Source organism: Hydra vulgaris, chromosome 07 (assembly GCF_038396675.1).
Source record: "Hydra vulgaris chromosome 07, alternate assembly HydraT2T_AEP".
Classification (NCBI taxonomy): domain Eukaryota; kingdom Metazoa; phylum Cnidaria; class Hydrozoa; order Anthoathecata; family Hydridae; genus Hydra; species Hydra vulgaris.
In genome coordinates, this window is record NC_088926.1 from 13,572,653 (window position 1) to 13,589,662 (window position 17,010).

General features: G+C 30.8%; 1 protein-coding gene across 1 annotated transcript; it reads right to left on the reverse strand.

Annotated features, from left to right (window-relative positions):
- Positions 1–1,981: 1,981 nt before the first annotated feature.
- Positions 1,982–3,102, reverse strand: LOC136082579 (uncharacterized). The gene is made up of 4 exons (XM_065801995.1): positions 2,866–3,102; positions 2,629–2,792; positions 2,242–2,398; positions 1,982–2,103 (listed from the first exon to the last, which is right to left on the reverse strand). The coding sequence occupies exons 2-4, from the start codon at positions 2,734–2,736 to the stop codon at positions 1,982–1,984; spliced, it is 387 nt and encodes a 128-aa protein (XP_065658067.1). The 5' UTR covers positions 2,737–2,792; positions 2,866–3,102.
- Between the last annotated feature and the right edge of the window lie 13,908 nt (positions 3,103–17,010).

Below are 17,010 nucleotides of genomic sequence, written 5' to 3' on the forward strand. Positions count from 1 at the left end.
CATGTATATAAACAATAAAAAAAAGTAGACCAAAATATATTTTTAAATTTTACTACTAATAATAACTCAATATATTATCTAATGAAAGAATGAGGTTTTTCAGTTTCATTTTAAAAAGGCAATAAGTAATAGGTACTTCAAAATTAATATTCGGCGAAGCAATTTTATTCCAAAGGTGTGGCGCTCGATAGGTAATACAAAATTGATTAAAGTTTGCTTGACAAAAAGGTTCATTTAAAAAATTATTGTTTCTCAAAATATATTTACCGATTGGTTTAAAAGAGAAAAGATTTTTGAAGACAGCTCGGGATAAGTTATTTATCCACATATATACAAAACATAAAATATTAAATACATTTAACTCGTATATATTCAGAACTCTCATTTTAATAAAATAATGCTTCGAATGAGAGAAGCAATTTGCAAAATTGATTATACGGATTGCGCATTTCTGACGGAGATAAAGACGTTGCAACTTACTTTTTCTGTACTTCCCCAAGCAATATTGGCATAATTTAAATATTCATGTATAAATAAGTAATAAAGTTGGATTAGGACTTTCTTATTGAGATAGATTTTTGATTTATATAGGATCCCTATGTTTTTAGAAATTTTTGTACTTATATAATCAATATGGTGATTCCAAGTAATGTTTTCATCAAGATAAACACCTAAAAATTTTGTAACAAAATTTATTTTTATTTCCTTTTGATCGATAAAGATTTGAGATAATTTTGAATGGAGAAATCGCTTTTTTGTAATCGAATGAAATAAAACCCATTTTGTTTTATTCGTATTCAAGGTTAACTTGTTACACTTGAACGAATTAGATATATATCTGAGTTCTTCGTTTACTATTTTAAAAAGTTCAGCGATTTATTATAGAATTTTCGAAAATGTGGAGAGAACAGAGATAGGGTGATAATTACTGATTTCAGATTTGCTCCCTTCTTTAAAAATAGGAATAATTTTTGCAATTTTTAATTGTTCTGGGAATACTCCTTGATGGATAGAAGCTTTGAAGATTTTAAAAAGAACAACCTTAGGTTGTTCAAAACAATCTTAACCACGTTTCAATTAATTTGATCTGCTCTAATTGCTTCATTTTTTTAAACAGATTTGAAGGCTCTTTCAAACTTATCAAACATTAATTCAGAAGATAACTCATCTGAACAAATGCAGTTATCCAGGGGTTCTAGATAATCAGTAAGCAAAGACTTGGTCTTAGGGACTTTTTCAGACAGTGTTAATTCTATATGAGTGAAATGTTTGTTAAATTCTTGAGCTATAGTTTTTGGTTCATATAAACTTTTGTTATCGACTCTAATCATTTGTGGCAGGAAACCAGCCCGACAAGAAAATTTAACGTGGGCCATATATGGCAATTGCATGTTAACCATATATTTCCCACTCTCCTTTATGGGATGGCGCTGATACGTCCCATATGTGGCTTTAATGTTTATAGCACTAAAACCACACTAAATAAGAACAAATGCCACGCTTAATTTGTGCGCAAAAGTTCAAATGGCCCACGCGTGGGAAGCATTTGCTAGCCATATCATTACCACACTTCTTTATGGGATGGCTTTAGTGCGGGCCATATGTGGGTTTAATGCTTATAGCACTAAAACCACACTAAATAAGAACGAAAGCCACACTTCATTTGTGCGCAAAGGTTCATCTGGCCCACGTGTGGGAAGTATATATTAGCCATATATTTACCACTCCTCATTATGGGATGGCGTTGGAGTGGCCCACGTGTGGCAACAATACTTATATCGCTCAAAACCACTTTCAGAACGAAAGTACACTAACTTTTTACATGAAGGCGGATATATGTATATATATCTATATCTATATATATATATATATATATATATATATATATATATATATGAAACATAATATGCGTCGAGCTTTTTGTTATAAATTTATTTACAAACATTTTATTTATTTACATTAAATTTTTGATTAAATTTATTTATTCATTCTTCTCTCGATGCATACGTCTACCACCACGATCTGCTGAGTTATGCAGTGAAGCGGTGATGGCTTCATTGACATCTTTATCTGTAGCATTTTTGCAATGCCTTCGAACAGCAACTAAAATTAGTTTATTATTATTTATTATTTCGATTATACAAAAAATTAATTAATTTATTAAGGGTTAATGTCAACTTTATCAATAAGTACTTGTACTTGACAAACGGTTAACTCTAACGGAATAGCTACTTTGCTTACTTGCAATAAACTTTACAAAAGCCTCAATTGAATATTTGTTTGAGCGTTTCCCAGAACGACAACAACTCATCTGTAACTCATCAGTCATGAAAACATTCAAAATGTTTCGTACCATATCAGATATATACTTTCCACCTGCTGTTGCTAGCCAGTTAATCTACATTCAGAAAAAGAAAGTAAACAATTTAAAAGTACACAAAGGTGTATAAACACATACATAAATATATATAAGTGATTACTAAAAAATAAAATTTATATATGAATTCAAATTATATAAAAAATTGTATTATATAAAAAAAGGTTAAATATTCGAATTTTTAATTTTTCAATGGATGCAACCGGAGTTTTTATTAAAAAGTTTTTCAATAATATTTAAGTAAAACTTGCAAAAAGTGAGGCCATTTCTTCATCCTGGCATTGCAACAAAACAGCATCTAACTCTTCTATGCTGCTTGATTTCGTAAATAAACTTTCTTCAGTATGACCAATTGGCATACGCTCTATCAAATGTTTAATCTCTTTTGTCGCAGACGTTACAGATTTTACTAAATCTAATCAAATCGAACTGTTATAAGTATTTAAAAGATAGACAAATTAATATATGTACTTTAAAAGATTTTTCACCTTTAAGTAAATTTTCAATGGAGGACAATCGGTATTCAATTGACTGTGTGATTGGTGTAAGGGTGTTAGTGGAATTTTTGGTGTATGGGATTGGCAAGAACTCCTGATATAACTCAACAAAATATATTTAAAATATATTATTAGTATATCAACATAAACAATTTTTAAAAAAATTCTAGTTTAATTACATTTATGCATATTTAAATTTAATGATCTTCAATTATAATTATTCTACTTAACAGCAAACTTATAATTACTAAAATAAAATTTACAAAAATCTTACTGAAGGTGAATTTATCAAAAAATCCGAAATAATTCCTAAAGATAAACTTGGTGAACTAAATAGAATTGTACAGATTTTTATTTCGAAAGTGAAAAATAAGCTTAAAAAATATTGTAGAAACTATGAAATGCTTTTAAAGTTCGAAAATAATTGGCTCGGAAAAAATCTCATTAATTATAGTGTGTCTTTTCATCCTAGACCTGGAAGACCAATTAAGGAATGGGGAGATCTTTGTGAAAGAAGTAAAAGAGCAAAGATTGCAGATTTAGCTAATGAACACCATGTAGCTCTATCTCTTGCTGCATCAAAGAGTGCTAAATCAGCAGAAGAAAACGATTCAGCTTATATTTTGAAGAGAACTTCTAAATGTGTTGATGTAGCCCAGATGAGAAGAAGTATTGATTCCTTGACTCCAACAACTATGAAACTAGAGGAGGCTCTTGCTCTGAAAACGCAAACTGACTTTAGTGATTCACAATACCAAATGTTGAGAAATTCAGCTCTTTCTCACAATGTAAAAATATATCCTAGTCTTAATAAACTTGGGGAAGAAAAGCTGAAATGTTATCCTGAAGGTATTCAATTTAATGAAATGTCAGCAAAATGCTCATTACAAAGTATGCTAAATCATACAGTTACTAGGATTATAGATATGATTGATTTAAAGGAAAGTTGTAAAGTTGAGATGAATGGAATTTTGTATGTGAAAATTGGGTTTGATGGAGCTTCAAGTCAAAGTATTTACCAACAAAAATTTGATAGCCTTAATTTTACTAAAGAATTAAAGCAAGAAGATAGCCTGTTTAGCACAGCTATTGTACCTCTTCTGTTTAAAGTTGAAAACATTGACTTGTGGAAAAATTCTAAAAGTTCTAGCTGCCATTTTTGTAGACCTCTTCACCTGCAATATAAAAAAGAGACATCAGAGTTGTGCAAAGAAGAAGAAGCTGATCTTCAAACTCAAATGAATCAGTTAAAACCCTTCTCAAAAGATTTGAATATTGCTGGTGCAGTAATAACTATTAAGGTTACTTTTAAAATTGATATGACCATGTTTGATGGAAAAGTAATAAATTCATTGACTGACACAAAGTCAACTCAGTCTTGTAATGTGTGTGGTTGTAAGCCCAAAGAGATGAATGATATAGAATTAGTTAAAAAAAAGCCTGTTAATGAGAAAGCCCTTAAACTAGGTATTTCAAATTTGCACTGTTGGATAAGATCTTTTGAATTCATCTTACATTTAGGTTATAAAATGGAAATCCAGAAGTTTCAAGCCAGAACTGAAATAGAGAAGCTAACTGTAAATTTAAAGACGAATTTTATTAAATCAAAGTTCAGAGAAAAGTTGAGTCTCATTGTTGACCAGCCCAAAGTAGGCTTTGGTAATAGTAATGATGGAAATACTTCAAGAAGAGCATTTGAGAACTCTGCGATTTTCTCTGAAATAACAGGGGTTGATATGGAAGTTATAAAGAGAATGCACATTGTCCTTATTACAATATCCTCTGGGTACCATATCGATAGTAATCAATTTGAAGTTTATTGTACTGATACAGCTAAAATTATAGTTAATAAATATGGTTGGTATATAATGCCACCCAGTGTTCACAAAATTCTGATATATGGTTGATCCATTTCAAAGCAATTTGATTTGCCAATTGCCCAATACTCTGAGGAAGCTCAGGAAAGTCTAAACAAGCAAATCCGAAATGTAAGGTTACATCACACGACAAAAATATCAAGAATTAATACAATGAAAGATCAGATGCACTACCTTTTGATTAGATCGGATCCAAAAATCTCAAGCATTTCATTTGTAAAACACAGGAGTTATCAAGGAAGAACTTTGCCTCCAGAAGTAGTGAACTTATTAGTAATTTAAATTGTAAAAAGATTTTAATATTCTGACTTGTTTATTTTTGTATTATAGATTGCGTTAAAGACTCATAACGCGCTTTGTTAAGCGTCTGCGCGCATTTAGCAAATTCGCGCGCGTTGAACGCGTGTGCAAGTCTTAAACGCGTGCGTGAGCGTTTGTGTAATAATAAAATAATGTTATATTTTGGGTCAAGGAAGCTAAGTTTTTTACTAAAAATATTATTTACAAATTTTAAAGTCCTCTAACGCGTGTTTTGACGCGTACATGTGCATTATACGGGTAATAAGTGCATGTAAAAAAAAATTTAAGTTGCTAATTCGAATTCTTGACCCCAAAAACCCCATTTTGATGCATAGCATAAGCTTAATGTACATGTAGTTAATAGTTAAATAATTTTTGCCGCTTTTAACTTAATCTGGGTCACTGTGCGTCCTGAGGCAGCCGCTCCAGGCCTCGCGCTTAGCAAGGTCTCCTAAGCAGGGCCGTACCGAACGACAAAGACGTGGGGGGGGGGGGGGGAATGGAAAAAGCGAAATTTACCGACAAGATTTTTTTTTTTTTTTTTTAGAAGCCATATTTCAGTTTTAACCGACAGAAGCCATAATTTTCGAGTTTTCCGTCAAAAACCGACAGAATTTTGCATATCTGGGGGGGGGGGGGGGTTCACCCCCACCCACCCCCGTCGGTACGGCCCTGCTCCTAAGCTTTCCTAAGCGCAAGCAACCAAAACTTTATAATATTAAGAAATAAGCAAAAAGTTATAATAATATAATTTTGTAATAACATGTTATATTACTTATATTTAATTTATCAATAAAAAGTTTTTTCGTTTTTTTTTCTAGCTCAATTATAATTTATTTTACAATGTAAAATAAATTATAAATCTTATTTTGTTCATATATGAACAAAATAAGATTTATAATATATTTTACATTGTTAGGCCTATAATCAGGGCCGCCGAGAGGGGGAGGCACTGTGACAGTTTGTCTTGGGCGGCAGCATTCCAAGGGGCGCTAAATGAGAAAGAGATACCTAAAAAAAAAAAGTTCCTTTGCCAATAATACTGAAAAACTTCGTTAAATAAGGGGGCCAATCAGAGTTGCTGTCTCAGGCGGCGTGTCGGCTCTTGGCGGCCCTGCCTATAATAAATTGAAGAATAAACTTTATTGTTATTATTATAGATTATTTTATAAAACACTCAGTTCCTTTATAAACCTACAAGAAAATAACAATTTTGTGTTTTGCATCTACACACTACCTTTTTAGACAGTAAGAGTGCCTAAAATAACGACTTTCAAGAAGGCCTCGCAAAAATGTTATTCTCAAGGCCTCGCGTTTTCTAAGGACGGCTCTGATATATATATATATATATATATATATATATATATATATATATATATATATATATATATATATATATATATATATATATATATATATATATATATATATATATATATATATATATATATATATATATATATATATATATATATATATATATATATATATATATATATATATATATATATATATATATATATATATATATATACATTTATTTAAGTTGTTGATACCGTATAAACTAAAAAAACACAAATTTGCATTACAAAACCACTTAAACATGTTAGCAAAAAAATATATATATTAAATTGATAAGCGTCTGACGTCATAAAATAATATTTTAAACTTTAAAATAAATTACTTCATTCCATTGTGAAAATTTTCACAATGGAATGAAGTAATTTATTTTAAAGTTTAAAGCGTGGTATGATGTGGCAAGATAATGAATGGCCCATATCATAACCACATCTATTTTAGCATGTGTTTATTTAAAGAGTATACCGCATTAAGTGGGATAATTATGTGGACCGCATTATGTGTTTCCCACGTGGGCCACACTCATCATCAGTTTATATATCGATAAACATCTAGAATATAGTTTCACGCTTTAAATCCACTTATAAGCACTATGGCCACATGTGGCCCATATATACCTTTCTTGTCGGGAGAGCATGATTTTTTTTGCCAATAATTTCTTTCATTATTTGCCACGTGCGCTTTGTGTCGTTTTTAAATGTGTTGAATAATTGGGAGTAATAACTTTTCTTCGGGTTTTTGCAAATTTTTTCAAATAGGTTTTTGTAGTTCTTATAAATTTTTTCGCTTGAAGCTGTTTTTGTCTTTAAAAAATTTATATATAACTTTTGTTTTATTCTGGATAATTTTTTAAAATCTTTAGTAATCCAGGGTGTATTGATATTCTTAGTTGTTATTGTTTTTTCTACTATTGAGAAATTAACTTCATAAACAGAAAAAATGTTTTGAAAAAAGTTTCATAAATATTATTTGCGTTATCATCAAAATTTATGTTTTTCCAATGCAGTAGGGTAGATGGGGGCGCATTGATCGCCAAGGCAGTATGATCTTTTGGCTTTTACTCGTTCATTTTTGCCTTACTAGAAGTGAGGTTGCAATTTAATTAACCATTATGCTTCCCTAATTGATTATTCGTAATATTTTTTTATAAGGTTATCAGCGTCAAAAAAAATAAAGAAAATATTGTTTTTCGTCATAAAAAGTGATTTTTTTAAATCGTACTATAATTCAAATATATTTTTATTTAGATGTCTGTATGGGTTAACAACAATTTTATTTTAAATTTGTAAGTGTTAGGTGTATAATATAATATATAATTTTTATTTGGCTGCAATTTATACAGTAGATATTGCTATCAATATGTTACCTATACCTATTGGGGTACATTGATCTTTGACTATGCGGGGCCCATTGATCGGAGGATCAAAGTGCCCCATAGAAGACGAAGTGCCCCAGTTAAACGAATGGAATTGTATTTATAATTTAAAAAAAAACTATATATAAACAAACAATAGCTTTTAGCATTTCATTTTTTAAATCTACTTATGTTATAAGCTGGTAATAATAATACTATTATTTTATAATATCAAAAGAATAATATTTAACATAATAATTAAAAAATATTTAACATAATATTATTATGTTAAATATTAGCATTTATTAAAAACATATGTTTTTATTGATATATTTTTTTACAGATCTTAAAATGGTTAGAAATAGAATTAAAAAAACAAATAAAGTTGCTATACCAAGTGAAACAATGAAAGTAGCTGTTAATAAAGTTTTAGAAGGAACACAACTGAATGTTGTAGCACGTCAGTTTAACATAGATAGAATGACTTTAAAAAGATATTGTCGTAAAAAGAGGCTTAATCCAAATGAAGTTTTCAAGCCTAACTACAACAATAGACAAGTTTTTACAGCAGAAGATGAAAAAAGTTTATCAAGTTATTTACTAATTGCATCAAAAATGAACTATGGCCTTTCAACTAGGTCAACGCGATTATTGGCATATGAATTTGCTTTAAAAAACAATAAGATATGCCCATCATCATGGATCAAAAATAAAATTGCAGGCATTGATTGGTTGCAAGGTTTTATGAAAAGACAACCAGAGTTGTCTCTACGAACACCTGAAGCAACGAGCTTCGCTCGATCAACAGCTTTTAACAAACACACTGTAAGAGAGTTTTTTCAAAATCTTAAAACGGTAAGAAATCGATATAAATATAATCCTAACTGTATATATAATGTTGATGAAACTGGTTTAACAACCGTTCAAAAGCCGGTAAAGGTTTTAGCTGGTAGAGGAAGCAAACAAGTTGGAAGAATCACATCTGCAGAATGAGGAACATTGGTAACTGCATGTTGTGCCTCTAATGCTATTGGAAATTCCATTCCTCCATTATTTATTTTTCCTAGGGTAAAGTTTCATGATTACATGATTAAGGAAGGACCTCCTGGATGTGTGGGATTTGCAAATCCTTCTGGTTGGATGAACTCAGAAATTTTCATAGAATGGATTAAACATTTTGTTAAATATTCAAACTGTTCTCAGGAATCTCCAGTTTTGTTACTTCTCGACAGTCATGAAAGTCATATTTCTGTTAAAAGCCTTGGAGCTTGCAATTCAACACGGAATTACAATGATAAGTTTTCCTCCCCATTGCAGCCATAAATTGCAGCCATTAGATAGAACTGTTTTTGGACCATTGAAAAGGTTTTACAATTCTGCATGTGATAATTGGATGGTTTTCACCCAAGACCAATGACCATTTATGATATTGTTTCAATAGTTCGAGAACTGTATACAAAAGCTTTCTCACCATCTAATATACAGACAGGATTTAGAGTAGCTGGCATTGAGCCATTCAATTCTGAAATTTTCAAAGATGACGAATATTTACCATCATCAGTTACAGATAGAGCTGCTCCAGATACAGTTACTATCACTCCTGTCAACAACATGAAATCTGAAATGATACCAGCACATGTTAATTACATAGAGTCTGAAATAACTATAGTAAATATTGAAACAAGTATTTTAAACAAAGTGTCAACAAGTGTTGCTTCTATAATCTCACCTGAGGTTTTAAAACCTTACCCAAAAGCATCTGCCAGAAAAAAAAATGTTAAAAGTAGGCAGTTAAAAACAAGGATCTTGACTGATACTCCTGTCAGAAATGAAATTCGTTTGTCAAAAGAAAAGAAAATTTTGAAGCAAACCAAAAATCAACAAAAAGTCTCCACAAAAGATAAGAAAGAAACTAAGAATTACTTGCTTAGGAATAAAAAACAATGTAAACCAAAAGCTGCTTCACAACTTGACTTTCACAAATGATGAAATATTCTTAATCAAAATATTGTACTTTTAACAAGTTTTGTAAACTTAAAAGTTGTATTCTTATTTCAGTCTTTATATTTCAGTTCTTATAAATTTCAAGTTGTTGTAAAGTTTTAAACGTATATAAAGCGGGTAGCTTATAGCTGCTGTGATTTATACATTTTTTAATTAAAAATTAGACTAGTGGGTTTAACTGCTATATTTAAAAATAATTAAAAAATTTAGATGTATTATATGTTATACAATATTACCCTTTGACTAAATTATTTACAAGATTTAGTTATAGAAGTGTTAAACGTTTAAATAATATTACGCATATAAGATCAATGTGCCCCAAGTCGGAGATCATAGTACCCCATAGTTTGGGGTACATTGATCTTTTGAGAGGGTTGTTTAAAAGTTAAAATTATTCATGTTTATCATTTTTTTAAATCAAAATATTTATATATTCCAAAAGCCAGATAGTTCTACATGTGTTTCGTAGTTAATAAGTTTTTACATCTCTTTCAGGTTCTGCGCAATTTTCAAAACACTGCTACGGCGATCAATGCGCCCCCGTCTCCCCTAATGATAGTTGGTCATTAAATAATTTAATATTAGTCTTATAATAAATGCATTTTCGTATTGCTTTTTTGGTATTAATGTTTCTTTCTGGGTTTATTTTATTAAGCTTTAGGAATATAAGAAAATGATCTGATATGTCAGTTTTGATACCTATTTGTATATTATTGAAAATATCAGTAGTTATAATATTATCTATAAGAGTTGCTGTGTTTATTGTTACTCAAGTGGGTCGATTTATTAAAGTAACTGACCCTGTTTCAAAAATTGCATCATAAAAATTCTTAATTTTATGGTCGTCATTATAGAGAAAATAGTTCATATTTAAGTCTCCGACTTTATAGTTTTCTTCTTTATCATTAGTTCGTTTTTAATGATTTGTTGTAAGAGCATGCTCAGGTTTTCGTTCACGCCGTCAGGTGGCCGATAACAACAGCTTAGTAAAATGTTTTTAGTTTGATTGTTTGTAATTTCAATAGTTACAATTTCTTTATAGCAGTCAGAAACGCTGAAATCATTCCTAAAGCAATACTCAAAATTTTCGTGAGCATAAATTAATACTCCACCGCCGCGCTTATTTGTTTTTCTCTCCAGAGAAATTATATTAAAATGAAGAATATCAAAATAACTACTTATTTCATCTACTGTGATCCAAGTTTCAGTTAAACAAATTATATTAAAAATGTGTTTAGTTTCTTCTAATAGATTGACAAGTTTTTCAAAGTTGCATATCAAACTTCTTATATTGAGGTGGAAAATTAAAATTTGATTATTATTTTTTTCGCGAGCATTCTTAAACCGAAACCCTTCTAGTTGGCTAGGAAAACGATGCGAACAATCGGATAAAATACCGCAATAAAAATTATTTTCAGGATCTAGGTTTTCTTCTGAAGAAAAGAGATTTGTTTCATATAAATTTAAAAAAAGGGATTCAAAGTTATTAGTCATGGCCATGATAATAACTGGAAAAAACAACAACAACAAAGGATTTCTTTTTAAGAGTGCTAGTTATTTGTTAAGATTTTAGAATTATTGTTAAGATAAATAACTTTGTCATATCTTACAGTTACATTTTCGTCAGTTGAGCTCCTTTGTTTAAATTCCGCAAATAAATTTTTCCGAACGGTCTCACAAGTAAAGTCTTCGTTAATGAAGGAATTCGTGCCTTTTAGTCGATGAGATTCTTTCAAGATTCTTATTTTGTCTTAGTATTTCTGCAAGTTAAGTACTATCGTCCTCCGTCGTCCATCTTTCTTTAATCCAGTGCGGTGGGCACGTTCAATTTCGGTACTTTTCAGTCCAAGTTATTGCCAGAAGAATGTGTGAACTTTTTCTTCAGAGTATCCTCATGTTTCTTGTCCATTTTCATCAATTCCATCGATTCGTAGGTTATTTCTTTTTGATCTATCTTCCAGGTTTCGTTGCTTTTCTTTCATAAATTTTTCTATATTAGTATGTTCGAATTTTCTATCCAGTTGTTTATTGTTGTTATGAATTTTTTTGTCAACTAGTTCTTCGTTATAGTTTAGACTATCCTTAATATCTTCCAACTCCTTTGTAAGTTCTTTAATTTTGTTTGCATTCACGTTGATTTTTAACTCTGCTTTGTCCAATCTGTCGTTAATTATTTTTATATTAGCGCTAATGATATCAATAGCAGTTTTCTCCTGCTTGCGAAACATTTCTTCAGTTTCTTTTTTGAATTTTTTAAACATTTCTTTTAACATTTTTTTTTATTTCTGTGTTACTGCTATAGTATATATACGTGGTAATAGAAATAAATTTTTCTTTAGATTAAAATTGTATATTTTTCCAAATGTACAAATCCAAATGTTTTTTTTTTTAATTTTCCTTGTGGTAAAATCGCACCGCTCTTGTTGAATGCCTGCATTAAAAAAAAAAAAAAAAAATATATATATATATATATATATATATATATATATATATATATATGTATATATAATTATAAAATATATGTATATATATATATTTATAAATAAAAAAAAAATATATATATATTGGGATTTTTTTGAAATTTGCTGACTGCCTAGACGACATTTGCCAACTGACTATCTAATTTTGCCGACTAAATGAACAAAATATTAATTGATGTCACACACCCCACTTTTTTTGTTCATTTAGTCGGCAAATTTACACAGTCAGTTGGCAAATGTCGTCACACACCTCACACACACACAAATATATATATCGACAAATGTTGCAAAATTATAATCCGATCCCCTACTAGCCTATTACTTCTCTGTGCCAACCCCCATTCCTTCCACCTTCCTCTCTATAACTTAAAAAAAAATAGTTGAAAACAAGAACCTTATTCTTAAACATAGCTTTCGTTTAATGACATAAAAACCAGCGTGTTACAATATGTAAACCTATTATGTTGAAAATATAATAAAATTATTTTCCTTTCTTGCCTTCATATCAGCAAATCGGTCTACAATTTAATGGATCTGCTATTTCTGCTTAACAGCTAATAGGTTTAACACAGATAAACAGTCTTTTTTTATAGTAGTTCATTCCCAACAAGGCTGAAAGCGACTACTGTTAAGTTAATAGTTACTAGAAAACAAAGAATAGTGTTAAAGAGCAAGGAAACAGTTGACAGAAGACTTTAAAAGTTGAAGGTTGTATGAGTCATGAAAGCATGAAGATAAGAAGAAGTTCCAAAGCATTAAAATGCGGGGGAAAACTAAACCAATAAAAGAATTTAAAGCATGAAGGAACAGATTAAAAAGATGCTAATTTACTGAATGAATTAGAGATTTGAAAAATAATCATGATAGTATATATTTAAAAGAAATGCAACCTTACTACGATGGAAGAACTGCTTAAGTTTGGAAGATCCAACTACGTTAGCAATGCGCTTTTGGACTTTATTTAGAAGAGAAAGAGCATCATTAGAAAAACCAACTCAAATACGACAAGAGTATATTTCATACGACGAATAAGAGATTTAAAGTTGTAGAGAATGGAATCAGGAGTAAAGTAATAGCGAACATGATAAAGAGCGCAATCGCTGTTCCTTAAATGGTTTTAATTCTTTTTAATGAGTTGAAAAATGTTTTAGCAGTTGCCACACTAACGATATATGTCAAATAAAGCGTAAGTGCATCGATTATATCAGTTAATGTGCAGTTTATATCAAAATATGCGGAAATTAACGAGTAAAATCTGGGAATTACGTGCGGAAAACTTCTGTAACCCTCACCCTATCGCTCCCCCAACGCAAGTTTTGCTATGTAAATTGAGCAAGATATTTATTTTCTATTCTAAACAGTCTCAATCCCCCCCCCCCCTCTTTCATCCTTAAGAATTTTTACGGTACGGAGAGGGCCGTCTTTAATTCATCCTGGCCCCACAGCGAAAAAATGGTTGTGGCTTTTTCAACCCCCTCCCCCACACTCTGCACCAGTCACCCCCAAAAAAAAGTTCGTACTTCAACACACTTTTTATATAGCTCACGTAATAAATATTACTGCATTAGATTAAAAACTAACAAGTAAATGTGATTATAATTAATCCAGAGAATAAGCAAGAGAAAATCAGATCTTTGTATTTTACATACTTTTAAAATTCAGCAGCTTCTTTCAGCTCTGAACAAGATTTTTTGTATAATTTTGCTTCTTTTGAGTAACAAGTTGATTAAGTATGGAAAAATTTTTTTACAAAATATTGGGGAAATATAGGGTAAATGTTAAAAGATCTTTAGGGGTGACTATGAAAACATTTATTTTTTAGAGCTAATCCTAAAGATTTGTTGTTTACAAATTAAAGAATCAACTCTTCTTATTCAATTAATGATTGAATTAAAGGAGGCCCACCAAACACACTTCATACAACATCACCATCTGGTTGGACGAAAAGTAATCCATTTTTGCAATGGCTCAATAAAATGTTAATTCCTTACATTCAAAAAAAAAGGTGGTCATCATATTTTAATCTCGGATGGCCATAATACACACGTGTCATTATAAATAGCCTTTAAGTGTTAAATGAAACAATATAATATTAATTTTCATCCTTACTCATTCATCCCACATTCCGCAACCTCTGGATGTTGGAGTATTTTCCATGTCAAAGATGTTTAGAGTGATATTTTAAGAAATTTTTATGCTAAAAGTGGTTTCTACAATTTGTCCAAAAAAGTTTTCCTAAATCTCCTTGCACAGTTGGAGAGTTGCAACAACGCTTACACTCGTACTCACACCGTTGCACAGTGCCTCACAGATACGAAAAAACGGCAAAAACCCTATTAATTTTTAAAATTTTTTTTGATGTTTTTTAACTTTATCTTGATTGTTATAAGCATACTGAACAAGGTAAACCCATTTTTTATGATTTTGTAAATTTTTACTCTTTTTGTGAGCTTGTTATGCCGGTTGTTTGTGGGCAAAAATTTACTAGAAATTTTAGAGTTTTCAAGGAGATCTTAAAATTGTCACAAAATGGTCATTTTTAAAAATTTTTCTTTCATTTTTTCGGTGAACATCATATATATATTATATCATCCGGTAAGTAACTGACATTGGACTTTCATCGACACCAAAAATTAATGTTCGAATTTCACAATTTGTGAAAAAATTAAAAATTTTCAGAAAATAATATTCACAATATTTACTTTTTCTAAAAATGTCCACACTTGTCCACCCTGAATTTTGATGGGGAACATCTTGAATATATACAGGAATGTCCGGAAAAAAAAACCCGCCCCAAAGTAGCACGTTTTTGAGAAATTGAATTTTAAAGTTTTTTGCAATTAATAAGAAATCCGCAAAAAGTTTTTTAAAAATCCAAAAAATTAATTAGTAATATGTGCCTTTGTGATTACATCTCAAAATGAAAATAATAGACTTGATTCCCAAAGTAAGAGAAATTTGTATAATTACTAACAAGGATATTGTGAGCCTCCTTTATGAGGAAATTTTGATATCAGAAGGTTTGGATGGTGAAAAAGTGCATAGTGAAAAATTAACAGAAAAAATCCGAATTTTGGTGATAAAATTGAAAGCTAAGTGGATTGCAGTAAACAAAACATATGACAGGCTGTTAATGAAAGAAAAGAAATGGTTGCAAACCGAAATATAAATTGTTATGAAAGCTGACAATGTAAGCAAAAAAGAGTTCAGTGGAGGCCGACCAAAGAAAGATTTGAAAGATCTAGGAGAGAGAAGTAAGCGAACAAGAGTTGTTGGATTATCTGCGCATGATCCAGAGGTTTTAGCTCTGGCTGCTGTTAAAAGTGCAAAATCATCAGGTGACTTACAAGACTTTGCTTATGTGGTTAAAGAGTCTATTCAGAAAGCATCTGAAATCAGAAAAAGTATGGACAGCAAGGAACCGATAATGATGAGTGAGAAAGAAGCACTTTCATTAAAAGTTAATTGTGATCTCAGTAATGATCAGTATCAAATGATAAGAAACTCCTCAATCAAACACAATACCAATATTTATCCAACATTACATGCTCTATTCAAGGAAAAAAGTAATTGTTATCCAGAGGACCTTGTTGTAACTGAAACTTCTGCTGAAAGTAAATTACAGTCCATGGTGAACCATACTCTTAAAAAAGTTATTGTATTAAGTGAAGACAATTTAAAAACTCTGGATACAGATCAAAATGTGCTCAATGGTAGTTTTATTCTAAAAGCAGGGTTTGATGGTGCATCAAGCCAAAGTTTGTATAAACAAAGGTATGATAACACAGACATTGAGGAGGCTAAAAAAAATGAAGAATCCCTTTTCCAAACTGCAATTGTACCTCTTAAGTTAAGTGTAGAAAGTAAAACAATTTGGGAGAATAAGAAACCAAATAGTTCTCATTTTTGCAGACCTCTTCGTCTTCAATACAAAAAAGAAACCACAGAACATAGCAAGTCAGAAGAAAAACACATTCGTGATCAGATGGCTGATTTGGAAGATTATGTTGAGATTATTACACTTGCGGATGGAAGAAAAGTCAGTATCAATATAAAATCTCATGTTGAACTAACCATGTTTGATGGCAAAGTGGTTAATGCCTTACCAACACAAAATCATCTGCAAGCTGCAATATTTGTGGTGCGAAACCATCAGAAATGAACAAGCTAGATCTAGTTAAAATTAAACCTGTGAATGATGATGCTATGTCCCTTGGTTTATCATCATTGCATTGTTGGATTAAATGTTTTGAATACATTCTTCATTTAGGCTACAGACTGGAGATGACTATTCCAAGGACAGATGTCAGGTTAGCCGAAGATAAGGTACTTGTTCAAGCTAGAAAAAAAACTATTCAAGATAGGTTTAGAGCAGAACTTAGTTTACTGGTAGATGTTCCGAAAACTGGATTTGGGAATACAAATGATGGTAATACTGCCCGAAGAGCATTCATGCATGGTGAGGCTTTTGCTGACATAACAGGAGTTCAGGTTGAGTTGATTCTCCGGGTGAGGACAGTTCTTCAAGCTGTTTGTTCAGGGTATGACCTAGATATTGATAGATTTAGCCAATACTGCAATGAGACTCTAGCCTTTATAGTTAATAACTATGATTGGTACAGAATGCCTCCAACTCTTCACAAACTTCTAGTTCATGGACCTGCAATTGCTGAAAATCTAGAACTACCCATTGGTTATTATTCTGAGGAGGCTCAGGAGGCCCAAAATAAAGTGATAAGACATGCTGGGTTAAACCATTCAT